The sequence below is a fragment of the Simochromis diagramma genome, unplaced genomic scaffold, assembly GCF_900408965.1.
Source record: "Simochromis diagramma unplaced genomic scaffold, fSimDia1.1 OVJJ01000663.1, whole genome shotgun sequence".
Taxonomy (NCBI): Eukaryota; Metazoa; Chordata; class Actinopteri; order Cichliformes; family Cichlidae; genus Simochromis; species Simochromis diagramma.
In genome coordinates, this window is record NW_024387049.1 from 2188685 (window position 1) to 2214668 (window position 25984).

The 25984-nt window shown below is 42.4% G+C and overlaps 4 protein-coding genes across 10 annotated transcripts; 3 read left to right on the forward strand and 1 right to left on the reverse strand.

Moving 5' to 3' along the window:
- The first annotated feature begins 206 nt into the window (after positions 1-206).
- Positions 207-6102, forward strand: orc2 (origin recognition complex, subunit 2). 3 transcript variants are annotated; one of them, XM_040044804.1, is made up of 16 exons: positions 207-338; positions 591-662; positions 755-913; positions 1503-1589; positions 1713-1802; positions 1894-1925; positions 2018-2078; positions 2172-2482; positions 2573-2682; positions 2765-2897; positions 2985-3081; positions 3156-3302; positions 3380-3551; positions 5490-5551; positions 5626-5744; positions 5833-6102. In XM_040044804.1, exons 2-16 carry the CDS (start codon positions 593-595, stop codon positions 5914-5916), a joined length of 1734 nt encoding a protein of 577 aa, XP_039900738.1. In that variant the 5' UTR covers positions 207-338; positions 591-592; the 3' UTR covers positions 5917-6102. The 3 variants fall into 3 exon arrangements, with proteins under 3 accessions (XP_039900738.1, XP_039900740.1, XP_039900739.1); XM_040044806.1 differs by having other exon boundaries at positions 2021-2078; XM_040044805.1 differs by lacking the exon at positions 207-338 and adding an exon at positions 358-499.
- Positions 5992-10765, reverse strand: cfap410 (cilia and flagella associated protein 410). 5 transcript variants are annotated; one of them, XM_040044814.1, is made up of 7 exons: positions 8986-9222; positions 8833-8851; positions 8694-8740; positions 8355-8584; positions 8022-8172; positions 7824-7920; positions 5992-6537 (listed from the first exon to the last, which is right to left on the reverse strand). In XM_040044814.1, the coding sequence occupies exons 1-7, from the start codon at positions 9060-9062 to the stop codon at positions 6373-6375; spliced, it is 786 nt and encodes a 261-aa protein (XP_039900748.1). In that variant the 5' UTR covers positions 9063-9222; the 3' UTR covers positions 5992-6372. The 5 variants fall into 5 exon arrangements, with proteins under 5 accessions (XP_039900748.1, XP_039900749.1, XP_039900752.1 ...); XM_040044815.1 differs by having other exon boundaries at positions 8833-8871; positions 8986-9220; XM_040044818.1 differs by lacking the exons at positions 8833-8851; positions 8986-9222 and adding an exon at positions 10357-10765 and having other exon boundaries at positions 8694-8722.
- rpl37a (ribosomal protein L37a) lies at positions 9363-11784 on the forward strand. The gene is made up of 4 exons (XM_040044819.1): positions 9363-9493; positions 10129-10257; positions 10445-10527; positions 11619-11784. The coding sequence occupies exons 1-4, from the start codon at positions 9491-9493 to the stop codon at positions 11680-11682; spliced, it is 279 nt and encodes a 92-aa protein (XP_039900753.1). The 5' UTR covers positions 9363-9490; the 3' UTR covers positions 11683-11784.
- Positions 11785-17016: 5232 nt separating this feature from the next.
- LOC120741775 (peroxisomal trans-2-enoyl-CoA reductase-like) lies at positions 17017-19353 on the forward strand. Its single transcript, XM_040044812.1, has 8 exons — positions 17017-17305; positions 17595-17728; positions 17805-17970; positions 18051-18132; positions 18279-18375; positions 18457-18567; positions 18800-18911; positions 19004-19353. The coding sequence occupies exons 1-8, from the start codon at positions 17194-17196 to the stop codon at positions 19084-19086; spliced, it is 897 nt and encodes a 298-aa protein (XP_039900746.1). The 5' UTR covers positions 17017-17193; the 3' UTR covers positions 19087-19353.
- Positions 19354-25984: the final 6631 nt, after the last annotated feature.

Below are 25984 nucleotides of genomic sequence, written 5' to 3' on the forward strand. Positions count from 1 at the left end.
AAATGTTATTTTTTTTAAATATTACAGAAAATACATCATTCGCATTAATAGTAACCTACATTACTTATTGAAAATATAATAATTAATCAGTCGGTAAAAACCCTTCCCCTGTAGGGTTTTAGCCGCACAGACTGAGCTGATGTTCGAAGTGCATTTTGGGAAATGTGGTTTTAGCTGGAAGCAGCGTTCCAGTTGGCCACTGAATGACCTTTCACTTGTCACGTGGTTTAAAAACTTCAGCGGGATGGCGCGGAAACCTGTCCCAGCAGCACACTGCCTTGCTGTCACTGTGTGAAAGTTGTGTTTACATCTTCATGTGGCGGTACTGACGCTGTACAGTAAGTTGTGTCGCTTTAGACGCGTTTCTGTTTTTATTTCCCACTTTTATTTGGACTTTCGGCGTGTGGCCGCTGGTTGAAGCAGGGCTGCTTCTCGCTGTTTGAGAAGAATGGCCGCCCTTCACTGTTCGTGAATAGAAACGCACCGACTGAAAACCTGCGTTAGCATCTACACCTCTGAAAAGCAAATTATATGTTGTAGTGTTACGAGCAACTAACTAAAGTCGTGCTGGTTGTCGTTGTTATCTTTAGTCATGAGTGTGCTGGAGGTGAAGTTCATCGGGGATGGCGATGTCCTGGAGCACATCGTGGACAAGCAGGAGGGTATGGATGCTCTGCTACTGTAGAAATGTTAGTTTACGAGCACTTCTGTGTCTCTCTGACTCTGCTTTCTGTACTGTGCGTACCTCCATAAGTTGCGCAGAGCATCGCCGGGTCCGTTCAGAAGATGGTAAAGTTTAAGAGCCCGGCTGGACGACGGGGATGCAGAGAGGATGCGGAACATGATGGAGATGAAAATGGAGTCCACGATGAGCAGGGTTATGTCCAAGCTTTTGGAACAGATAACGCAGAAGGTGAGTGCTGAGCAGGGGTAATGACTTTCTTCACCGGGAGGTTTGTTTTCTTTGCAGACAGACCGTGATCAGCTGACGATGCTGCTGACTCAGCTCTTTACTGCTCTTTGTAGATTTACCCAAATACGTTTGGGAAAATGCAGACAGACGTTGGCTGATTTTCTACGTCTACACAGTCAGGCAAAGTACAAATGTGGAATTTAGCAAGTGCTGGTTCACCAGCTGAAATTCAGTTTAGTGACAGAGACTGCATATAGTTAGCTCAAATCCCTACAAAAGCCTTGTAAAAAATATTCCTGTCACAGAGGTACTTATGATTATGGCAGGAGACTTTCTGTACACCTCAGTTTCACTCCATTGCACACATTAAGTGTGTTTGTAAGATGGACTATATCGCTGATATTGACATATTATATGCTTATCAATACTGGCATATAGGCATATAATTTTTGGTGGGAAATTTGAACATTCATAATGCTGTGAAATTTTAGCTTCGTATAAATGCATGAAAAATATCTGAGGCCTTTTTCTTTCTTTCTTTCTTTTTTAAATTCATTTTAAAATGACCAGTTTTCTCTTGGATTTACAGAAGATGAAGATGGCTTGTCAAGAGTGGCTGGATCCTCCATCTTTACCTTTCAGAAAGTCAAACGCAGCCACAGCATGGCCCAAACCGGTGGGAGCCTCCATTGTCTTCTCACATAGATCAAAAAAACATTTGCATATTATACATCTCCTTCCAGTTCTTTCTTTAGACACCGTATATGCTCATTTTGTGTTGCACACTTTTCATAAACAGCAAGTGAGCTGGCTCGGACTCCTGGAAAAAGCGTGAGCTTCAGCGCGACCCCAAACGTTGAACCCTCAACCCCCAGTCGAACGGGGCGGAGTGAGTACAATAAATGTTCATCATCTTTTCCGTATACTCATCTTTTTGCTCATTTTCTCACAGTTAAGTATTTTCTTTTCTTCTATTTCAGACCTTAGAGGTGAAAGTAGAACACCACAGAAGGTGAGACCATAGAAACCTTTAAACTTCTTAAAGTCCAAAGCCAGCAACCTCTGGTGCCAACTTAAGAATTTTATTTTATTTTTACTTAACAGCAGAGCAAAAAGGTCCAGTTTGTCTCTACAACACCACACAGGCTCAGGAAGAGAATAGCAAGTGAGTCTGACTGGGAATAATTCAATTCATTCTAAGTGAAATTTCACCTTTCCTCTAATCTAAATGTTTTGTTTGTTTGTTTGTTTTTTTTAGCTCCAAGCTTGCGGTCAGACAGTGACAGCGAGCTTTCACCCTCTGACTCGGGTGAGGAGGAGGATGAAGATGGGCTGGAGGAAGAGCAGAAAGGAAAGAAAGAGGATAAAGAGAACGTGACCACCCCGAGAACACCCAGTAAAGGTTTATCAGCAGCTCTCTACAAGACTCCTGCCAAGAAGAGCAAGAGCACGCCTGAACCTCAGAACCAGCCCAGTATGGTTGAGGAGTACTTCGAAGCTCACGGCAGCTCGAAAGTGTTGACGTCAGACCGAACTCTGGAGCGTTTGAACACCCCTAAACTTGACAGGGTTTGTTTTTAACTGCATTTTGAAACATTGTAAATGAGCTGCTTTCCTAATAGTTTTAGTGTGAATTTATCTTTATTTTTGTTTTTGTAGGAAACGTTGGTCCGACTTCTGGAGGGAAAACAATCCTGCTACTCAAAAGAGATCCAGCAGCTGCACGACAAACACAGAATCCACTTTAGCAAATGGATGTTACAGTTACAGTAAGTGAGGTTGCAACGTAGTTGTGTGCATTTTCTGGTGTTTTAAGAGCAGTACAAAGTGTCTGTGCCGGTCTGTGTGTAGGCTGGGATTCAGCGTGCTGGTCTACGGTCTGGGAAGCAAAAAAGCTCTGCTGGAAGACTTCAGGGAGTCTCATCTGTCGCAAGAAATTCACCTTGTGGTTAATGGATTTTTCCCTTCCATTACTCTTAAATCAGTCAGTATACACACACACATGAAAATATTTTGCATAAATTGCATAATAAAATAAATATCCCTGATCATGAAAATTAAATTCTCACAGATATTAAACGCGCTGACGTGTGAGGTTCTGGATCACCAGGGAACTTTCCGAACCCCCTCGGACCAGATCCAGTTTATCTCCCAGACCTTAAAAGACAGTAAGCCCATCAAACTCCTGTGCATCCCAAGCATGTGTGGTTGTACCGCATGTTTTACACTGATGTCCTCACAGGCCCAGATCTGCACGTGTACCTGCTCATCCATAATATAGACGGACCCACGCTGCGAGGAGAGAAGACCCAGAGTGCACTGGGGCAGCTGGCATCCCTGCCAAACTTGCACATGGTGGCTTCTTTAGACCACATCAATGCTCCACTGGGTGGGTGTTCATAATAGTCTGCACTGAGGTGGTAATTCTGTTGAAATCTATCCTGAATACATCCTGCTTGTTTTCAGTGTGGGACCAGTTGAAGCAGAGCCAGTTCAACTGGCTGTGGTGGGAATGTGTGACGTTCCAGCAGTACTCGGAGGAGACATCGTATGAAAACTCCCTCCTGGTGCAGCAGACTGGCGCTCTGGCTCTGTCCTCCCTCACACATGTGCTTCGCAGCTTAACACCCAATGCAAGGTAACTCCAAAGACCTACTGGGTAGTTGTTTTTAATCTTCTGTCTAAATGAACAAGGAGAGAGCCATGGGAGGATCTTAATGGGGTGCTAATGAGTTATTGAAATACCAGGATCTAAATATGACATATCAGATGAGAAATGTTAGCTCGCATATTAGCTTCTTTGTGATTCCTCCCAGTCCACTCCACAAAATCATCCAATAGTGTTTTGCACTCCTGCCCATCACTAATACAGTGGTGTAAAAAGTGTTTGCCCTCTTCCTAACTTCCTATTTATGTTTGTCCCACTTAAAGTTTTCAGATCATAAAACAAATTTAAATATTAGACAAAGATAAAACAGGTAAATACAAAATGCACTTTCAAAATCAAGGTTTTCTTTATTAAGGGGAAAAATCCAAACCCACTTAAATAGGACCTTCCTGACAATGTGGAGCAGACTAGAAGATCCTCAAAAGCCAGTCATCACGCCACAATCCAAGGAAATTCAGGAACAAATGAGAAATGAAATAATTCAGATCTCTCAGTCTGGAAGAGGTGGGACCTGTGGGACTCCAGCGAACCACAGTGAGAGCTGTTATCCACAAATGGCAAAAAAACATGGAACAGTGGTGAACCCTCCCAGGAGTGGCCGGCCTACCAAAATTACCCCAAGAGCACCGCATCCAAGAGGTCACAAAAGATCCCAGAACAACATCCAAAGAACTGCAGGTCTCACTTGCCTCAGTTCAGGTCAGTGTTCATGACTCCACCATAAGGAAGAGACTGGGCAAAAATGGGCTGCATGGCAGAGCTCCAAGACGAAAACCTCTGCTGAATAAAAGGAACGTAAAGGCTTGTTTCAGTTTTCCCAGATGATCCCCAAGACTTTTGGAAAAATACTCTGTGGACTGAAAAGACAAAAGTTTAACTTTTCTGGAAGGTGTGTGTTCCATTACATCTGGTGTAACAGTAACACAACATATCAGAAAAGGAAAATCATAGCAACAGTAAAATATGGTGGTGGAAGTGTGATCCTCTGGGGCTGTTTTGCTGCCTCAGGACCTGAAAGACTTGCTGTGGTAAATGGAACCATAAATCCTGCTGTGTACCAAAGCATACTGAAGGAGAATGTCCGGCCATCTTTTCATGACCTCAAGCTGAAGAGCACTTGGGATCTGCAGCAGGATAATGATCCAAAACACACCAGCAAGTCCACATCTGAATGGCTTCAGAAAAACAAAATGAAGACTGACCTGAATCCGATACAGATGCTGTGAAATTACCTGGCTGAATTACAACAATTCTGCAAAGATGATTGAACCAAAGCCTCGGTCAGCAGTCACAGGCTGGGATGAGATGAACGTGTTTCCTGACATTTCCTGTAGCTTGTCTCTGAGTAGCAGTGGCTGAAACATATTAAAGGCACTTGAGAAATCAAAGAAAGGTTATCTTCACCACGCAGCTGTTATTATCTAATTGGGAGTAAATATAGATGATTGCAATCATTCATCCACTCCCAGATTTGGTCTGTGTGCAAACTGCAGAAGGTTAAGAGGTGTTTTCACCTGTGGTCTTAGATGGGCCCAGACCAGTTTCAAAAAACTGCACGTACAGACTCAACAGTCAAATCTTATTGTGAGAAGTGCTTCAAAACTTGTAGCTTTTCAAAGAGTTTATGAAGCTTTTATTTCAAGAGTGACAACACAGCAAGTGTTTTTCTACCAGGACACTGAAGCCAAGAAAAATAGTAAGTATATACTCATAGGGAATATGGTTGTTTGTTGTTGAGAATGATATTGTTTCTTTTGGCTTTAGGGCAGGACAACAATTGTCTTTGCTGTGACTTTATTCACTCATTTCTGATTTCTGTTCTAAATTCTGTTTGAGTCTGACCTCTCTCATTATGTACAGAGCTGTTGGGGGGGAAAAAAACTCAACTGCTTGTTTTTCTTTTTGCAGAGGAATCTTTAAACTGCTGGTCAAGTTCCAGCTGGAAAACACAGATAATCCTTCATACGCAGGTGTGCACTCACATTCGGCTTTTATGTCTCCGTTTTCTAGCGCAGTTTGTAATCACAGTTTGTCCTCTGTGCAGGATTGTCATTCCAGGATTTCTACCAGCGATGTCGAGAGGCATTCTTGGTGAACTCTGACCTCACGCTGAGGACTCAGCTGACCGAGTTCAGAGACCACAAACTGATACGGACACGCAAGGTGGACTTCCACTTTAGAATTCCCCAACTCTCATTCATTAAGTGTCTGCAGTACCTGGTGCTTATCACATTTATTTGCTTTGCTTCAGGGAGCAGATGGAGTAGAGTACCTGATTGTTGCTGTGGATGCAAGCACACTGATGGATTTCCTGGAGAACGAAGAGGGTGACTGAGCGGACGAGACTTCAGACTTATGAATCATCGCTTCCCGCAGATGTGCAGCAGCACAGTTACATTTGAATAAGATGTGAGCCCCAGGGTTCTGAACAGTTTAAATTATAGATTACATGTATTTTTTTGCACCTCTGACATTCACGTATACAGCCAACATCTATGTAAATAAAAACATTTAAAGTTAATGCATTGCTGTTTATTTTCTTTACAGAAATAGATTTACATTTAGCAAAACATACAATCTTTTGTTCTTACAAAGCAATAAGGCATGCAGCTATAAAAAGACAGCAGGGGAACTGATGAGTCCACACGTGAAAGCTGGAACTGAAGTAGTCACATGCCATGCATATTGCAGGCAGATGTTAATGGGACAAAGTGGGCACCTTTTATGAACCTGAGCTTAGTGTTAAATGTGGAAGGATGGGGTTAGCCCTGAGCGCATGCTGTGAAACTTATCAATGTTGGATTTCAGCTGTTTTCTGTGTTTGCTGTGTCTTTGTAAGCCTTTCTGAGTCCAGTGTGTACATCTGAAGTCTGTTCTGTGTGGCGGTGTGTACAACATGAAGCTCCTCTTCATCCAAATCTTTCAGCAGCAGCAAAATGGCATCAAGAGCGTGCGACTGAAAACACAAGTTTTATTGTTAGCTGGCAGATTACAAACCAAACATTCCAGGTTTGAATGAATTTCACAATATAAATAGATCTATTGGCTCTATTATGCTTTTCCACATCATCTGTCCTATATACACACCTGCAGTGCTGGATGCTAATATTAGGCAAGGTCAGTTTCAAGTAATCATCTGCATAGGGCATGCAGTCCTATAACCTTAAAGCTCAGCCTTCATACTACTCTAAGTGATATTATTCCACTAACAGGATGGAGTGCCAAGTTATCATCTAACGCTACCAAGCTTGGTTAGCAAACTGGATCCATAAACAGTATGAGTGCACCACAAAGAAACACATAACTGCTAATTAGTGCTATGCAACTATGCACCAGGTCATTATTTCTTAGATAATACCATTAACCTCCTCGGACCTGGCGTCCACATATGTGGACATCACATTTTGGGTTATTTAGACCAAACTACTCAATTTTGCTCTACAAGGGCCTGATATCCACTTACGAGGACATTATACTGCTACTGTTCTATTGAAATTTTAAACGTATATTTTTAAATATCCTCATATGTGGCTCTCATTTCACTTAGAAACAAAAATTAGGAAAAAAAAAAAAAAAAAAAAAAGGCACAGTAGTACTGTTATGGCAGTATTGACTAATCTAGTACCCAACAGTAACTCACCCATTTGCATTTGGCCTTAAGTTAGTGGCGTGGACTTGGTTGGTTAGACTTCAACTTTGCTAGTTTGGGACACTAAACTGTACATTTCTATTGTATTGGTCAGTTGTTGCCATAATTAAATAAACTGTCTGAAAAAATGATATGGTCTGCTGTGAAGATATAGCTAGCACAGTAAATTGCACAGTTTTCTTAGTCTGTTACTGAATGCTCATTTTTTGTTATGCGTTTTTGTGAGATACACATGTACAGCTTATAAATGCTGCTGCTAGCATCAGCTGATAATGCCAACCAAATGGTGGAAAAATCTAGATCGCCATAGAGCTAAAGTGGAGGCTCCAAAATACAGAGTCCCGAAAACAACTGAGGCGGTTACACACATCTTTTATACACTTTCTATGCTTGAACGTTTGATCATGAGGGGTGGCCAATCAAAAGAAAGCTGGCAAGGCAGCTCGTTTCAGACATTCTGTGAACCGAAAGGCGGCACCAAGCTACAGCCTAAGACAGAGGAGCGTTTGTTTGAACGGTGAGTCATACAAAGCTACTTTAGTAGAGTCCAGGCCCACAAAAATTTTAAGGGACACAGTGATGAGAGGAGCTACCTTTTTGATTGTTTTGCTTTCTCTGGTTGATGGAGAGGAAAGGGAAGAGAACTTGTCTCTGGAAAGTGGCTTCATTCCCAGCTCTTCTCTGATTTTGCTAGAAACAAAAGTTAACAGAAATATTTTCTTCTGTTAATTTTACTTCATAGTTTCCGCATTTTCTGCAAACTATAAGTTGTTTCAGGCCACAAGACCTACTTTGTCTCCTCCATGTTGTAGTTTAGAGGGTCGTTCTCTGTCTCTGCATCCTGAAGTCCATTGGTTGTATGCTGGTTCTGGATACTACCTGGGGGTGTTGTGACCTCTTCACCTTCCATGAGAGCCAGTGAAATTTCATCATCTGTCACTACTGTACACAGGAAACATTGACGAATAGCTACAGTAAGAGTCAGACTTCAATTCAACTTCCTAGATCTGACACTGATTTTCAACCTCAACTTTTTCATGAGGAAGATGAGTGGCTGCTAATAAAGTGCTTAAACAGTCGAGGTAAGCAGACGGTAGTGTGGCCCCAAAACATCACACAGTCACCTTGGTTATCGAGTTTCTGGAGACGAGGGAGGCAGCGAAGCACTGTGAGGCGATACTGGGTGGCATCAGTTCCACAGCAGGGGTTCTCAGCTAGCCAGAGCACTCTGAGACGAGTTAACGGTCTCAGGTGAGAGAGCTCAGAGAGCGAGGGGATCATGTTCCTTCTCAGGTAGAGTTCACTCAGAGATAGACAGCCAGCCAGAGGAGAGAGAGACAAGATGCTGTTGACACTGCAGACAGATGAAAGAGAATCATAGCCTGGTGTTACTGGGTCGTCCCAAATGAGTCTGTGCATTTGTGACTGTGAAATGATTTTATGTGTGTGGCAAAGGGACCTACCTCAGTGTCAGCACTTCAATGTTTGGCATCTGAGCAAAGATAGAAATCTGAGAAGACACATGAATCCATGCAACTTTCATTAAGTATGAACACTAAATTAATTGTCAGAGTAAACATGACATCCAAGTTTGCTACTCACATCAGTCAAGTTGCATCCCCTGCAAAAATAAGATGTAACCTAACGTTACCACAGATAGGAGACACAACACAAATGGTACCTGTTCACGTCAATGATCACTATGTAATTAAAAGGGCAACAAAATTACTGGTATGCCAAAATGGATGCACTTACCAGCAGTTCAGTTTTTTCACGCTCTCCAAGTCGGAGGCCTTCGCCTTAGCAAGAACCAGTTTCCGTGTTAGCTTCATAGCAAAACATTTAACTTCCTTTTAAATTAATAATATTTTCAATGGGCTAAATATTCACAAACAACAAAAGCCACATCGTGACAAGCTAATTGACCAAACACTTCAACTCGCAGCCGCAGGGATGTTGTCGTACGCCACATTAATACGCATGCGCATATCAGCTTAAGCGTCCATAGTAACGGGTTAATATCTTTTATTTATAGTTTTCCGTAGATTACGCTGTTTTATCAAAAATTCTAATTTAGCTATAATACCAGAGCTAAAAAATATATATTTATATATATTATCGTAAGCGAACTTTTACGTTTTTGTACAATGTCTGCGTTTTACGAAAACTCAAAGTCCCAGAATGCAGCGTGAACGGACTGAGTAAATCGCGCCTGCGCGTTAAGCAATCCCTCTTTGGACCTACGTCTCCCACTGAAACGATGGTGAGCAGAGCTTGTTCCGATCCTAATCCTTGTCAATCTTACAGTTTCACTGCTATAAATGATATAATCGCTTATTAGGAGGTTTCGTGTTGACCTTTTTTGCCATACCTAGCCTTCATTTATGTCCGTTTTGGGATTGGATCAGCAGTAAAAACGATGTTTTCATTCTCCATTGAGACAGAAATGGCGGCCACCATTGCTAAACTGTGTGAGCTCCAAGTACCGGGCAGGCTAGTGACACTAGCTCCTTAAGTCCCGGTCTTTTGAGCGTCCACAATTAAATAAGTCTGAACTGAAATGTGTAATGCCCCACCAAAAAGTGGTCGTTTGATACAGTTAAACGAGAACTGCTCAGTTGACTTTAGTTAGCATTTTGGCTAACCTGCTGAAAGGAAGCTTATGTTGGCTGGCTAATGCTGAAAGCAGCTTCTTCACCCTTGTTGCTCAGATTTTGCAGGATTATAGTCAGAAGTAATTTTTTTTTTTTTTTTCCGCTTTCTGGGCCACCCTGGGCGCTTCTCCCGACACTTCTTCCTGTAGTAGTAACGTCAGAATGCTGAAGCCATTTGCTTGTAGTTTTAAACAAAATCCCATGGTTACTGTATTTTCTCACTGTGTGTTCATGTTATCCACAGGCCAAGCGCACCAAGAAGGTGGGGATCGTTGGTAAATATGGCACGCGTTATGGCGCGTCGCTGAGGAAGATGGTGAAGAAAATTGAAATCTCCCAGCATGCTAAGTACACCTGCTCTTTCTGCGGAAAGGTAAGGACAACAGTGGAGACCACCCACATAATGTACAGTAGCAAAGACCTAGTCAGTGTTGGAGTGTTAGAAATGCTTTCTGCAGACTAAGCTGCTTACATTACATAATTGTAGTGCTCAAGGATGTGTCCAGATAAGTTGACAGTTTCCACTTTTGTGTTCTCACTATGCAAATTTGTATTTACAGACCAAGATGAAGAGGAGGGCTGTTGGAATCTGGCACTGTGGGTCCTGTAGAAAGACAGTGGCTGGAGGTGCCTGGACTTACAAGTAGGTTACTTTCCCTCTTTGGTCTAATTCTGTCATTCGACTGCTGCAGACGCTGAAGTTATGATTAGAAAGGGGGTTCAAAAATTCCCTCAGCTGTTTGTCTTTTTTTTTTTCTTCTTCTTCTCATCATTAAGTTTTTATAACTTGGGTGACAGTGTGGCCACGGCGAAAGCAGGATTCTTTGTTTGTTTTCTGCTCACCCTCCACCTGCATTGATTGTGCCCCTCTACACTCAGAACACCTGTGTGATGTGTTAAAGCCTTTAATGGTCATCAGGTGTAAATAATTGTGTCCATCTAAAATAAATAAGCCAGAGTTGACTCAGTGAACATTCATATCACTCACTACATTACTTTGAAAAAAGTATCCAGTCATCTTAGAGACCTAATTAAACTTTGAAATTCAATCTACTCAGCCTGAGTGATCATTTAAAGGGTATGTGTCCAGCTTTGTGCTGTGCACACACTTTCTTACATGTAGTTTGCATTTATATGGTGCATGACAAATGTGATGTAGCTATATAACCAGCTCCTTCTCCAGTGAGCTTCTGATACTCCAGCTCTACGTATCTTGGCCTGCCGCTGGTGATGGTAGGCGTTTTGCTCGACTGTGGCACATGAACCAGTTCTCCACATGGTTTCCTTAGATTCCAGATAGCAGGAGGAAGACTTGTTAACAATTTGAGTCCAAGAATTTCGTGCTTGAGTGCATCAGGCTGTTGGCCAAGGTCTTCTCTAGAGAAGGAGCTTACTAATATCAAGAACTGGCACAGTAGTAACCTGGACAGAAACCAGCAGGTAGGAAAGGCAGAGGCTGGATAGATAGCAGCAAGTTTAAAAAATAAAAATGAATTACAGCAACACTGCATTCAGTCTAATAAGTAACAAAGCAATAACTTAAGTGGAAATGCTTGTTTCTCCGTTGATGCTAAAAGGCTTCAAAGAAAAGTGAATGTTGATGTTCTTGGCGAGTTCACAAAAACCAAAGTGGTTCTCACTACAGAGCAACGTGTCCGTCCTTCAAAAACATTGAGAATGTTGTGTTTGTAGAAGCTAATAATTGTCTTTGCCCCCCTCCAACTTCTCTTGCAGCACAACATCTGCTGTCACAGTCAAGTCCGCTATCAGGAGGCTGAAGGAGTTGAAGGACCAGTAAACCAGCGACCATGATAGCTGGTGGATTTGGGACTTTGTTTTCTATCATTTAACCGAGCTGGACATGTCCTCAACATCCAAAAATAAAACAGTCTGGAGCGGAGTTTGTGTCTTTGTACGTTTGTTTACTGTGCAGCTGTAAAATAGAAAGTGCGAGGGTTGTAACCTGCAAGAAGACTCTTCAGTAGCCCTTCATTGAGGATACTTCGGTGGAGTTCAGGTTACCTCTAAACCCTCTGAAACAGCAGGTCTTTTTGGGTGGGGAGGTAAAATGAGAAACCACAGGGGGTCTTTGAGATCTATGGGTAACATTTTGGTTTCAGTGAAGCATCACATGGGAATATCTCTGCAAAGTTAAAGGAAACATTGATGTGAAATTATAACTTATCTATCTGTAACAGCTGCAAATACATGTTACACCTGTACACCTTTGATTACTAGGCAGGATGTCAATTTATCCATCCTTGTACAACTGCTTTAGAATGATATCAGTTAACCTTGTATGTCTTGGTGCTGTGAGAGAAAACATGCAACCTGTGAACTCCACGCAGAAAGAGCCCAGCCAAACTGGTTTAAGCTTTATTGCAACAAGTCAACATTGCTGACTGCGCTATCGCTGTGGGACATGCATTAGGACCATTTTGTTGAGAAAAATGACATTGCTCAAAAATAGTTTTAATGAATCAAATGGTTAGGTTGAAAATATACACAAATTTGTTGATAAGATGATGAACAGTAAATATAAACCAAAATAATCTAACCTTTTTGGGCTGGAAGGGGAAAAAACTAAAATCTAACACTGATCCAACCTGTTCCATGGAGCTCAGAAACATTTATTTAAATGAATTAAATAGTATTTACACTCACACGAAAACATTTGGTAACCCCTCTCAGCATCATAATAATTCACTCTGTTTTCACCAAAAAAGATGACAGTGGTATGTCTTATTTTCTAGGAATATCTGAGTACTGCTGTGTTTTCCAGAAAAAGATTTTTAGTGAAGCAGTATTTATTTGTATGAAATTTAATGTAAAAACCTGCTGTGCAAAAAATTGGGTACACAACAAAATTAGCTTGTTAAGTCTTGAACTTTAAATACAGATGTGTCCAATCATAAGAAAAGGTATTTAACCTTTGGATGCACAACCTACCAATACCTACACTCTTCCACGAGTGGGGTCAAAAATGACCCCAAATAGAAACAATGCATTTTGCTATAAACTCGGTTGTTATTCTTCAAAATCTTTAAAACGAAGAGTTGTAATATTTTCATATTCCAGGTATTCCTCATAAAACATGTTTGTGACATGAGGCCCTTTGCATTTTTATTTATTTTTTCATTAATTTTAAGAAATTGCAGTTTTTGTATCACTTGTATCACTTTTGTATGCTTGCTCTGCATATACTGCAGAAGCTGGGTCTTCCCTCTGAAAGGCACAAGTTGTTCATCCACTGTAACACAATCACTGAGGATGAATTTCTGCCTGCAGTTAACCAGGAACAGGCCCTATATGTAGCAGAAAGCTGCCATGTGGTTTGTTTTCAGTCGGTAGGCTCTGGTCCTCTTGTCATCAATGTGCAAGAAAGGGCGAATATCTTTAAATCTTTGAATTGACATAGTGGCCTTGTACAATGGGTTATGCAGAGGACTCCCAAAAAACACACCGACTGGTACATCCCAGTTCTTCTCACTTCCTGCAAGAATGGTCAATCAAATGAACGCCAGGATGTTTGATTACATCTTTCCACTCTTTTCCCCTGTCTGTGGCTACTCTTTGTGCCTCTATGTTTGTGCATGTCAGCACCTCTTCTATTAAATTATCAGACATGAACATCTTCCATGCATTTACTGGGGAGAAAGTACTAAACCCAGGTGTAAGCCCTGGCCGACTAATTCAGAATATTGTGGCTAGAGCAGTAAGAGGGGCTCATTCTGTTAGACTCAATATCCATTTCCTCCTCAGAAGACTCATCAGAGGACTCCTCTGTATCTGACTGGCCTTGTTCAGTGGGGGGGGGGGGGGGGGGGCAATAGTCTGGGTCCTCTATATCTTAGATGTCAGATTCTGAGTCAGTGCCTCCGATGGGCTCTTCATCCCATCCGTCCTGGATCATTTGTAGGGCAAGGTCCACAGGGATCCTAGCTGGCCTCATAGCAGCCACGTTACTTTAAATATTTAAAAAAAAAAAAATCAGAAAGGACAAGGTTTGAAATGCACAGGAAACTATAACCAGGGCTGCACATAAATGGTCCTGAGGTGCGCATTTGCTGTCAAAATAAAAGATAGATTCATTTAGGAAGAAAGAGCTTTGGACTGATGAAATAATAGAGTGTTTTGGTCATAACAAAAAGCACTTTACATGGCAGAGGAAACGCCACATTCCAAGAAAAACACCTGCTACCCACTGTCAAATTTGGTGAAGACTTCAACATGTGGGCTGTGGGGCTAGTTCATGGACTGGGGCCCTTGTTGAAGTCCAGGGTCGGATGAAGACCCTGGACTTCAGAGAGAATAACAGAATAACAGAGAAATCCTCAGCAATCCGATGACCCCCTCTGAGCAAGCACGTGACAACAGTGGGAAGGAAGAACTCCCTTTTAACAGGAAGAAACCTCTGGCAGAACCAGGCTCAGGGAGGCGCAGCCATCTGCTGAGACTGATTGTGGGGGTGAGGGGAGGGGGGACAGAGACAAAATACACACTGTAGAAGAGAGCAAAAAAATAAAAAAAGAATAATAACCAATGCACAGTAGTGAGGTGGGATGTCGATGGGGCAGCTTCCGTAATGGAAGTGAAGGAAACTGGTATTTGGTCTGCAGTATTTTCAAAGGTTACAGAGATAAAGCAAAAAGCTACCGGAAGAGATCCAGAAGAGGGCGCTGTTGGTGCTACGCTCCCTCTGTTTTCCTCAGCGGGGCCCAGAAACAACACAGGCTTTGGTGTTTGTGGTTTGGTCTCTCAGCGTGACCGTCATTGTTCTCCCCTCCAGTCTACACAGCATGGATGAAGGAGCACGGAGGCGCCATCGTCAGCATCATCGCCAACATGTGGAACGGCTTCCCAGACGCGGCGTAAGAACAGTTTCCCTCATTATATACACACAAATCTGCAAAGTCACACAGTTTAAAAAAAAAAAAATTAATTTGCCTGTATCTCCTCCTCCCCGACAGCCACACAGGACCCCCTGATGATCCTCTAATCGCCTGAGCCAAGGTGTGAAACTGGGCGTGGGTCCCAATCAGCCAGAGTTTCGGGTGAGTTCATTGTGAAACCTGGCCCCACCTTATCATGCGAATTCCTGAGGTCCGATGGCCCAGGATGTGAGTGGGCGTTAAGGCGTCTGGGAAGGGATCTCAAAACTGGATTATAGATGGCAGAGAGTTGGTGTCGTAAACCCCCGCCTCTGTTCAAAGATGGTCGCTCACAGTGGACATAGATGGCTTCTTTCACTCCTCTTTCAAACCATCTGTCCTCTCTGTCCAAAATGTGAACATTGGCATCCTCGAAAGAGTGTCCTTTATCCTTAAGATGCAGATGGACTGCTGAGTCTTGTCCTGTGGAGGTGGCTCTTCTATGTTGTGCCATGCGCTTGTGAAGTGGCTGTTTGGTCTCTCCAATGTAGAGGTCTGGGCATTCCTCGCTGCACTGTACAGCATACACCACATTGTTAAGTCTGTGTTTTGGAGTTTTGTCTTTCGGGTGAACCAGTTTTTGTCTGAGCGTGTTGCTGGGTCTGAAATGCACTGGGATGTCATGCTTGGAGAAAACTCTCCTGAGTTTTTCTGATACACCGGCTACATAGGGGATGACAATGTTGACAATGAGCTCACCCAAAATTCTGGCTGATTGGGACCCACACCCAGTTTCACACCTTGGCTCAGGCGATTAGAGGATCATCAGGGGGTCCTTTTGTCCCTCTGTGGGGGGATACTCCCACTAGGTTTAAATCTGGGACTCTCCACCATTTGACCTTAGAACTGAAGAAGCTTCTCGGATGAGAGGTGAAACGTCTTCAAGTAACTTAAAGAAGTCCAGACGCTTTTCTTTGCAAGCTCCTTTGACTACGATGACCTGGATGACTGAGAACCTTCACAGACATAGCTCTCTAACACAACTGCACTGTAGTCTTCACAGTAGATTTAGTACAAGGAGCTAAATTCTTGTGTTTGTCTCCAGACCACAGTGCATGGCCTGAAGCTCCAGAGGGGGAGAACCTGGATGCTCTGAATGAACTGGTCGACCCAAAAAGCAAACTCTGATTCACTCATGGGACGCGCGAGAGCACAAAATCCCCACGCCAAAAAGCATCGTGGACTCTGAGCCACAAACACTGTTAAGCACACCGTGCTGGCCTGGTTAGAAAGTCTGTATTTGTAGTGTGTGACTGATTATTAAGAATCTACACATAATTGTATGTAATTAATAGCACTACAAGTGTCCAGAGGTAAAGATTTGTAACATTCCAGCTGCTGAAATGTACATATCGTTTTTCTTTCCAATGCTCTTGTCAGTAAGTCTTTGAACAAAATTTAATAAAACTGTAAAACAGAACAATATCACTTGTATTTTTTATTTGTTTTATTTAACCTCTTCGTGTCTGTTTTGAACTCATTATCTCATAAAAGAGTCTTAAAAGATGTCTAATTATATATTAAACAGATGGGAAATACTTAATATCATATTTAGCACTTCTTTTGTTACAGCAGTTGACAGGAATATGAAATGACATTAGTACTAATAATCATAATATGTGGAAAGGGATTCTCTGCCTGGCAGAGATGTTGTATTATAGAAGGTTACAGCATGTGGTATCAAAGGTTTCCTGCATCTGTTCTTGGTGAATTGTGTAAATTGCACTTGAGAAACCAAAGAATGTGATCCCCATTATTATAAATGGGAGTAAGCTCTCGACAGGATGTAGATGATTACAAACTGTTCTCGCAGTTTTGACCTGTGTGCGTTTTAGTTTCGCTCTTACGGCAGGCGACAGGGAAGGGGCGTTTGAAAATAAATGTTAGAGCAAATGCAAACAGAAAAACGCCTCTTGCTGACGTAATGTTTGCCTCCTTGTATGTGTGAAGTTGAGGTTTGATTGACATATTATCCACTAATTGGTCGGTGATTTTAACCAGGCAGGTAATGCAGTGATAATGTTAATTAACTATTTAAAGGTAGTTAATCGCTGTTAACTTTGTCCGAGGAAGTGAAAATCGTCAATGTCAGCATTTTTGTGTTTGTTACAATTACAACATCACAGTAATTCCAGTAAAAAAACTGTCCCTATTCACGCTTCCACTTTCGTCTCACTTTACGGAAGCACAGCTTCATACATTTTGCGGTCAGCATTACTAAAACATGGACCACAGTAGTCAACAGTGCTATTACATCCAGGCTGAAGTACTGGAACCAGTAGAGTTCACGGAGAGCCGATTTGAGTTGCTTTGCTCCTTTATGCCGCATCACAAATTCTGACTCCCTTGGCCTTCCTCAGCGGTACCACGCAACAAGGATGGGGGCTTCCAGTGTTTTCCGACCGGGCTTGTTCAACCATAAAGTTGCAATAGTGACGGGTGGAGGCACCGGGATCGGTAAAGCCATCTCTGCAGAGCTGCTGGAGCTGGGTGAGTGAGTTCTAATAGTTGTTGTAGCGCAAAGAGTCTGAAGTGAGGAGCAGCTGAGTGACAGCAAGTGAACTTCGACACAGTTACAAACAAGTTTGTAAGAGTCGCACCAGTGACCGCGGTCAAGTGCGCGCAGGGACACTGTGAAAATGTGGCTGTGAGTGTTCGCTAACAGCTGGAAACACCAAACATCTGGTGGCTGTCAGTGTTGTTTCACAGTAAATTGACTCGAAGCTTTATTTCGGAAAGTGCTGTAATTGTTTTTCGTGGCTCACTTGTTGGTCTTCAGGCTGCAGTGTGGTGATCTCCAGCAGAAAGGCAGACAGGCTGGAGGCAGCAGCTCGGGAGATGAGACAGAAAATCCCTCCCTCCAGTCCTGCAAGTGTCACTGCTGTGCCCTGTAACATCCGCAGCGAGGAGGAGGTGAGCAGCTCTGCATCTGCTGCTCGTTTCAGTGCATAAGTGGCTGATTTTCTTTTTGTCTTTCTGTCATTTGAAGGTGAAGGCTCTTGTGTCATCAGTGCTGAAGCGATATGACCGTATAGACTTTCTGGTGAACAACGGAGGAGGTCAGTTCAGAAGCCCTGCAGAAGACATGTCCTCTAAGGGCTGGAAGGCTGTGGTAGACACCAACCTGACAGGAACCTTCCACTGCTGCAAGGAGGGTGAGCCGGGCACAGATAACACAGGCTTTGGTGTTTGTGGTTTGGTCTCTCAACGTGACCGTCATTGTTCTCCCCTCCAGTCTACACAGCATGGATGAAGGAGCACGGAGGCGCCATCGTCAGCATCATCGCCAACATGTGGAACGGCTTCCCAGACGCGGCGTAAGAACAGTTTCCCTCATTATTCACACACAAACCTGCAAAGTCACACAGTTAAAAACTAAAAGTAAATAAATAAATAAATAAAATATTATATTGTATTATATTATATTTGCCTGCTGCGTGGTGTGTCTCCTCCTCCCCGACAGCCACACAGGAGCAGCAAGGGCAGCGGTGGATAACTTAACTAAGAGTCTCGCCATCGAGTGGGCAGCCTCGGGGGTCCGAATCAACGCTCTTGCACCCGTGCGTACAGCTTAGCACATAATCAGTTTTGTTTCAGTTTTTCAAGATGCGCATGATTTTCATCTCTCTGTTTGGCTGCAGGGTAAAATCTTTTCCAAAACAGCGATGGAGAACTATAAAGGGAATAGACCTGATCTTTTCAAGATGTCCGTTCCATTCACTCCTTCGAAGAGGCTGGGAGTGCCCGAAGAGGTTTGTTAGAGAAAAAAGTCTCCTTAAAATGTGTTACAGACAGAATGACTTTAACATATAAGTCGGAGTAATTCTAATTCTGAAAAACGAAAAAAGAACCCAGACCCCAAAGGTCTCAAAGTGCTCCATAAACAGCATTAGGATATAAAGAAGTTGTGAAGCCATACAATGGAAGGAGAAAGGTTAAAGCACAACTGTACTGAACAATTTTTGAATTGCCGTCTTTGCCCAGGTCTCATCTGCAGTGTGTTTCCTGCTCTCTCCTGCTGCTTCCTACATTTCTGGAGCCACGTTGAAGGTCGATGCGGGACAAAGTTTGTATACATCCATGTGGGAGATACCGAGTACGTATAGCTCTCTAACACAACTGCACTGTAGTCTTCCCAGTATATATTAGATTTAGTACGAGGAGCTAAATTCTTGTGTTTGTCTCCAGACCACAGTGCATGGCCTGAAGCTCCAGAGGGGGAGAACCTGGATGCTCTGAATGAACTGGTCGACCCAAAAAGCAAACTCTGATTCACTCATGGGACGCGCGAGAGCACAAAATCCCCACGCCAAAAGGCATCGTGGAGTCTGAGCCACAAGCATTATCAAGCACTGTATTTGTAGTGTGTGACTGATTATTAAGAGTCTGCACATTACTTTATGTAATTAATAGCACTACAAGTGTCCAGAGGTAAAGATTTGTAACATTCCAGCTGCTGAAATGTACATATTGTTTTTCTTTCCAATGCTCTTGTCAGCAAGTCTATGAGCAAAATTGAATAAAACTGTAAAACAGAACAATATCATTTGTGGGTGTTTTTATTTATTTAACCTCTCCGTGTCTGTTTTGAACTCATTATCTCATAAAAGACTCTAAAAGATCCCTGATTACATTAAACAGATGGGAAATACTTTATATCATATTTAGCACTTCTTTTGTTACAGCAGTTGACAGAAATATGAAATTACATTAGAAAAACGCCTCTTGCTAACGTATTGCCTGCCTCCTCGTATGTGTGAAGTTGAGGTTTAATTTACATATTATCCACTAATTGGGGGATAATATGTGGTAATTATTTAAAGGTAGTTAATCGCTGTTAACTTTGTTCGAGGAAGTGAAAATAGCATTTTTGTGTTGTTTACAATTACAACATATATTACAGTAACCCCAGTAAAAAACACACACACACACACAAACTGTACTTATTCCTGCTTCCTCCTCCGTCTTAGTGATCCTTCCAGTTGTGTCCTTCATCTTCTCTATCCATTGACGAGTCTTGTGGTCCGTTTCCAATATGAACTCCCATCCAAGAAGATAATACTTAAAGGAATAGCATGACTATTTCATCAAGGTAAACTGCAGCAAAATCAGATATGTCAGACAGTACCTGATCCATCAGTGTATGGAACGTTGCTGGGGCACCATGCAGTCCAAAAGGCACGACTTTAAACTGGAACAAGTCCTGCGGGGTCCGGAAAGCAATCAGCTCTTTTGAGTGCCCAGTCAGTGGTACCTGCCAATAACCCTTGCAGAGGTCTGTTATTGTTAGATATCTTGCCTTCCCAAGGTGCTCAACTATGTCATCAATGCAGGGAGTTGGATGTGAATCAGATTTTGGAAGGCCACCACTTTGTTGGAGCTTGACCTGATTAAAGCACTTAAGATCAACAATATAGATGGGAAATTTACATACAAAAAAGAGGACCTGGTATGGATATGCGAGAACCCTAATAAAAGTGAAATAATGGGCGGTCATTCACTTCCTCTTATGGAGGATTTGTCCACAAAACTGGCTGGTGCTACACACTATAGCCAGAATGTTTAACCTGAGCTTATCATCAACTGCATCTTCACCGTGACAGTCGCAGTGACTTGCTTCAGCACCTTCTGCCTTCGAGAAGATGATGCACACAGCTCTGAAACATCTACCAGGAGTGCAGAACTACTTGGATGACATTATAGTGTACGGGCATTCCAAGGAAGAACACGATGAACATCTACAGGCTGTTCTCCAGCGTCTAACCAATGTTGGTCTGCAGATCAATTCCAGCAAAAGTTCATTCGGGCAGAAACATATTCTGTTCCTGGGACATGTCATTTCAAAGGAGGGCTTGTGCCCTCACCCAGACCAGCTGACTGGCATCTCTGAAGCTTCTGCACCAAAGGTGCAGGCTTAACTTCATGGTTCAGCAAATTTCTACCAAACTATGCAACAGTAGTAGAGCCACTGCAACAGCTACTTTGAACAAATAAAGTAGCTAAACTAAAATGGACCGATGCAGCAAATGAAAGCTTAAATAAGATGAAAGAAATGCTCCTGAAAAGCCCAGCACTTGCAATCTACAACCCAAAGCTGCCAACGTGATGGAGCGCATCATTGCTTTTGGTTCCCGCACCCTGTCTCCAGCTGAGAGGAAATATTCAACAATAGAAAAAGAGGCCCTCGCCTGAGTATGGGCAGTTAAAAGATGAAAGACGTAGATATGGGGACACCGATTTACCCTAAGAACAGATCATCAAGCTCTCACCACTCTGCTAAGTACTAAAGAGATGAACAGAGCTGGCAGGAGGATTGCACATTGGTCAACTAGACTGATGTTTTTCCAGTACAACATGGAGTATCGTCCTGGAAGCCAGAATATCATGGCAAACAGCCTGTCACGTGTTCCCTTGCACACCACAGCTGAAGATGCTGAACAGGATTTCATCACAGAGCTAGCTGAAATCTCTCCTCTCTTAACATCACTTCCACTTTTTGATTTTAAAGAAGAATGTGAGGATTGCCCCAAACTAACAAAACTGAGACTGACCATTCTTTCGAAAGTGAAAAAGTCCCTTCTAGATGAAGTCAAACCTTACTTCCTCTTGCGAAATGAACTGGCAGCAGAGTCACGAAGTCAAGAGCCTAGAAGAACATGAAAGCATAGTTCGCACTAAACGACGCCTTAGAGAACTGCGCTGTTGGCCACACATAGATGAAACTGTCCACACAATTCTGCACGTCCTGCCAGGCTTGTTATAAAACAGCTACTGTTTCACCTGCTCCTTGCAACTCATCAAGTTTCCAGAAGGTCCATTTAAACTTGTTGTGGTCGACATTGTTGGTCCATTTGAACATGGGACCTATGACTGCAGGTTTGTTACTGACTATTTTAGTAAGTGGCCTGAAGTTGCATTCACCCCAAATGCCACAACTGCAACTGCTTGCATTCCTTACTTCTGTTTTTGCCTGTGAAGGAAACCCCTGCACCATTACCACCATTAATGGTCCACAGTTCACATCCACTGCCTTTACTTATTTTCTGACTGAACGTTGCATTAATCACATGAAGACAAGTGTGTACCATCCTCAACAGGGTACTGAAAGACTCTATTCAGACAGCACAAGCTACTCAGCGACCCTGAAAAACTGTAGTTGCGGAACTACATTACAGCTATTGGGCTACCTCCCATGCTACAACTGGTGGGTCCCCTTTCCAGCTCGTCAGAGGGAGGCCAATGTGGACTAAATTAGACATTCAACCTCTGTCGACAAATGGACGGTATAACTCCATCAGAGCTAAGGTGGTACAGATGCAGGACAAAAGTGTGTTGTGCACAAACAAAAAGAGAAGTGCTAAACCTTATAAAAGTCACTGTTGGTGCTTCAGTTCGAGCAGTGCGGTCCTAGCCTGATTGGCGCCCCGGGCGAACACTCCCTCTGGCGCCCCCCCTCCCCACACACACACACACACACACACACACACACACACACACACACACACACACACACACACACACACAAAACATATTAAGGATTATACATTAACATAAAACTGTTGTCAGAACCATACTGAATTTCGCCAGAGAAACACACACACACATATGAAGAAAGAGAGAGTATGCATAGTATGCAAACAGCTACCAAACAGCCATCATAATTCATCATACAATGAGAACAGGACAAATCAGCAATTGACAATGACTAATTAATATTAAAATCTACAACATGATGTATTGTTTGGAGTTTAGTCTGTTACTGTTACTATTTTTACCATTTCTTTTTGGAGCAACTGTAACGCACATAATTTCCTTAGGGATTAATAAAGTATTCTGATTCTGATTGTTTCAGGATGACCTGCCATTATCCAATCACACATCTGCTTACCTGCATCTTTTGCTTGTTTCTCCTCCTCTTCTTTTCTATTTTTTCTAAACTGAGCACCTGATGGCTTTGACCTTTTCTTGTCCATCTTACATTTGTTTTCATTTTGCACTGCAGTATGAACACAAATCCCCCAACTCGAGGATCACCACAACATAACCTAACACACCTACACCTTAGTTCACAGATTCACTTTTCTAGGGTTTATTTCTGGGATTTCACACAACCCAGGATTCAAATCATGAATACATAATGGGCTTGGATTTACAACATTATGAATGAAATGTGCTCTATTTGGAAGCAGCCGGCCCCCCTCCCCTTTCGACGGGTTGTGTGTGAGACTTTAAATCATCAAACTGTAAATTTTAAATTGTTATTGATCCTTTACCCCGAGTCCTAAAGTGTATATTTATTTTCTTACTCTTCTTATATTTATTGTTTGTTTACTTGCACTGCTGTAACTTGGGCCTCATCGTCTCGTCTCTCTATATACTGGACTGAATGTAGCTGAGATGACAATAAAGTTTACTTTGACTTCAGCAGCGAGCAGGCGCACCGAGGGCTCTTGCGCGCATTTTTCGCGTATAGAATTTCGAAAAAACATCGGTGCAAATTATAAGCCTGTATCATGATGTCTGGTGTTTTCATGTTTGTTGGTTTGTTTTTATTTTGTTTTATTTTGCGAGTTGGTTATTAGATGCCGCTCCAGCCAGAGAATCCTCCGCCGCCCCGCCCTCTCCTCCCTGTGCCGCAAGCAGCAGGCGCACCTAGCAAACGAGGGCGCCCTTACTCCCAGCAAATGGGCGATAGAAAACAGATTGGTGCCTATGCCATTCACAATATGCGCTGTGTTTTCAAAAAAAAACAAACACACAAACACACACACACACACACACACACAAACAAAGGTAAATCACATTTAGCTACTGAAATATGGCTCCAGACTAGTTGGATAAGCTAAGCTAAAAGCAGATGCTTGGCCTGTTTGATCTGCGTGGTTCATCTCAGACACCATGCTTTATTTTTTCCTTAAGTTGCCAGAAATATAAAACTGAAGACTGAAGTGTTGTTTAGACACCCTTAAAAGTAAACATGTTGTTTAATGTTTGATTAATACCTGCACTTTGCTTTAGCTGAGAATTGCTTTTCGGGTAAAAGGGGAGATGTAATTACAGGCTTATGTAGACTGAATCTGAATGTTATGTGCTTCTATGGGTGCTGTTACTCGTTCAGGCCATGTGGCGCTTTTGTGAAACAGGTAAGTGAGGAGGAGTGAGAAGAAGTGGAAGAGTGCGATGTGAGCGTTTTTCCAGTAACATTAAAGTGTGCCTAAAAACGAGCCATCGTTTCCAGTGTTATATACAAACACAACACTCTTCTGTATTTGTACTCACCTGCTGGGACAAGTGTGATATGAGACTGGCATTGAAGAGCAACTTCTCTGCAGTGATGTGCAGAAAATCAGAAATGGCCTGGAACTGTCTGAACCGTTTCTTGATCTTCTCCATGAAAGGCTGTGAGGATTTTTTCATGATGTCTTTGTGTGTGGACATCACAGAGTCGATGTAAGCTTTGTCATAAGGTACAGGATAGGTCAAAGTCTCATAATGTTTCCCTGGACCCATTTGTATGGTGGTCTCTGGCGTCACCACCGTAACTGTGTCCACGGCGACCCATTTCCTGGGCAATGGCTTTAAGACCTATCCAGGGACTCCCATCCATGGGCACCACGAGCAGTTTGCCTAAAACATTTGAAAAACTTGCAGGCTTGGTCTGAGGAAGTTCAGCCTCTTCTGTCTTCAGTTTGTTGTCAGGACTGGACTTTTCTCTATCTGCAGCACCGCTTATTTCCATGGCCATGTTAAGCAACAAAAGCACAAAGACTCCTGCTGTTCTCATAGTTCTTAGTCAGTGTACCAACGGCTGACTGAAATGAGCACAGAGAAAGTTTGGGGGGAACGGCAAAGGAAACACCCCCTTCTCTGAGCTTTAAGTTCTACAGCTGTGAACCAAGCTGCTCTACCTGCAGGCTCCTCTGAATAAGTTGTTTTAATACCTTGGTGAATTAGCAGATTTGATTTGCATGTGTTCAAAGTCCTTCCTGTCTCTTTTGGGAATCTAGGTAAGAGGAGCATGAGTGTAATAACCCTGCTAAAGCAACCGTTACAGAGAATGTGCTGCAGCTTTAATGCAGTTTCAAAGAGCAGCGTTATTACAATATTTTTCAACAGTACTGTATTTCCAAACCTCCCTCTAACCACACTGAGGATCAACTATCTGCATCTTTTTAAACACAGTTGCACTAAAGTCTTTGTAGTTGGTATCAGACAACCCACACATTTACACACTGAACATTCTAATCAAGACACATGTCAAGAAAAAGTAATGTAATGTTATATTAGCTTGGGAACCCCTCTCAGCATCATAATAATTCAGTCTTTTTTTTTTTTTTTTAACAAAAAATGGTATGAAGCTCAGAAACATTTATTTAAATTAATTAAATATCATTTACACTTATACGAAAACATTTCGTAACCCCTCTCAGCATCATAATAATTCACTCTGTTTTCACCAAAAAATATGACAGTGGTGTAGCGACTTCCACACTTGCTAGAGGCCGGGGATGGAGCCTGCCTATTTGCCTGACGCGCTGTCAACTTTACGCAATAATGCGAGAGGTGGAATTTTTTGCTTGTTTATTAAAGTGCTTTGAGAGTTTACAGAGTAATGTCATCGGCTCCTGATTCAGACTCTTACAACGTCACAGGCTCTAATATAACGAAGCGAAACATGTTGTGCAGCGGTCAACAAAAACTACGGCTACCCAGCCCTCCTCTCTGTCAAAATCAAAACCAGTGAATGACAGACTGACAACGCCCATTTATGTCACCGCTAGCACCCACGTGACTCCCATAACAACCAAACAAATAAAAACCCAGTGATCATCAAAATTCAATACATTCAATTATGGCTCCTACACACCAGCCCCTAATTATTAGGATCCCTTCTAATAATTACCCATAATTAACCAAGTAGGAGACATAAAACATGCAGAGAAAAGTCAAGCATTTACTGTATTTCAATATTACCCGCAGGAATCCTATAGGTAATCTTAAAGTCTATCTTTAAAGAAAAAAAAAAGAGACATTTTATGTCCAAATACAATCAAAGTCTGATAATTGGACCCAGAAGTCTTTAACTGTGATCTGCCTCCAGCAGTAGACACAGTTTGGTAATAGGTCGATCCAGGCAACTAGTCTGAGTTTTAATCCGAACTTGACGAA

What these genes read in the sequence shown, in the direction of transcription:
- cfap410 (XM_040044814.1), bottom strand. Translation starts at nt 9,062, where the DNA reads ATGAAGCTAACACGGAAACTGGTTCTTGCTAAGGCGAAGGCCTCCGAC. An exon ending in ATTGAAGTGCTGACACTGAG is followed by an intron (nt 8,585 to 8,693) that starts GTAGGTCCCTTT and finishes ATCTGTCTGCAG; the next exon opens with TGTCAACAGCATCTTGTCTC. An exon ending in TACAACATGGAGGAGACAAA is followed by an intron (nt 7,921 to 8,021) that starts GTAGGTCTTGTG and finishes TTTTGTTTCTAG; the next exon opens with CAAAATCAGAGAAGAGCTGG.
- LOC120741775 (XM_040044812.1), top strand. Translation starts at nt 17,194, where the DNA reads ATGGGGGCTTCCAGTGTTTTCCGACCGGGCTTGTTCAACCATAAAGTT. An exon ending in AACGGCTTCCCAGACGCGGC is followed by an intron (nt 18,133 to 18,278) that starts GTAAGAACAGTT and finishes CCTCCCCGACAG; the next exon opens with CCACACAGGAGCAGCAAGGG. An exon ending in GAATCAACGCTCTTGCACCC is followed by an intron (nt 18,376 to 18,456) that starts GTGCGTACAGCT and finishes GTTTGGCTGCAG; the next exon opens with GGTAAAATCTTTTCCAAAAC.
- rpl37a (XM_040044819.1), top strand. An exon ending in CCTGCTCTTTCTGCGGAAAG is followed by an intron (nt 10,258 to 10,444) that starts GTAAGGACAACA and finishes TTGTATTTACAG; the next exon opens with ACCAAGATGAAGAGGAGGGC. An exon ending in GGAGGTGCCTGGACTTACAA is followed by an intron (nt 10,528 to 11,618) that starts GTAGGTTACTTT and finishes CTTCTCTTGCAG; the next exon opens with CACAACATCTGCTGTCACAG.
- orc2 (XM_040044804.1), top strand. Translation starts at nt 593, where the DNA reads ATGAGTGTGCTGGAGGTGAAGTTCATCGGGGATGGCGATGTCCTGGAG. An exon ending in GCTCAGGAAGAGAATAGCAA is followed by an intron (nt 2,079 to 2,171) that starts GTGAGTCTGACT and finishes TGTTTTTTTTAG; the next exon opens with CTCCAAGCTTGCGGTCAGAC. An exon ending in AGATAATCCTTCATACGCAG is followed by an intron (nt 5,552 to 5,625) that starts GTGTGCACTCAC and finishes TCCTCTGTGCAG; the next exon opens with GATTGTCATTCCAGGATTTC.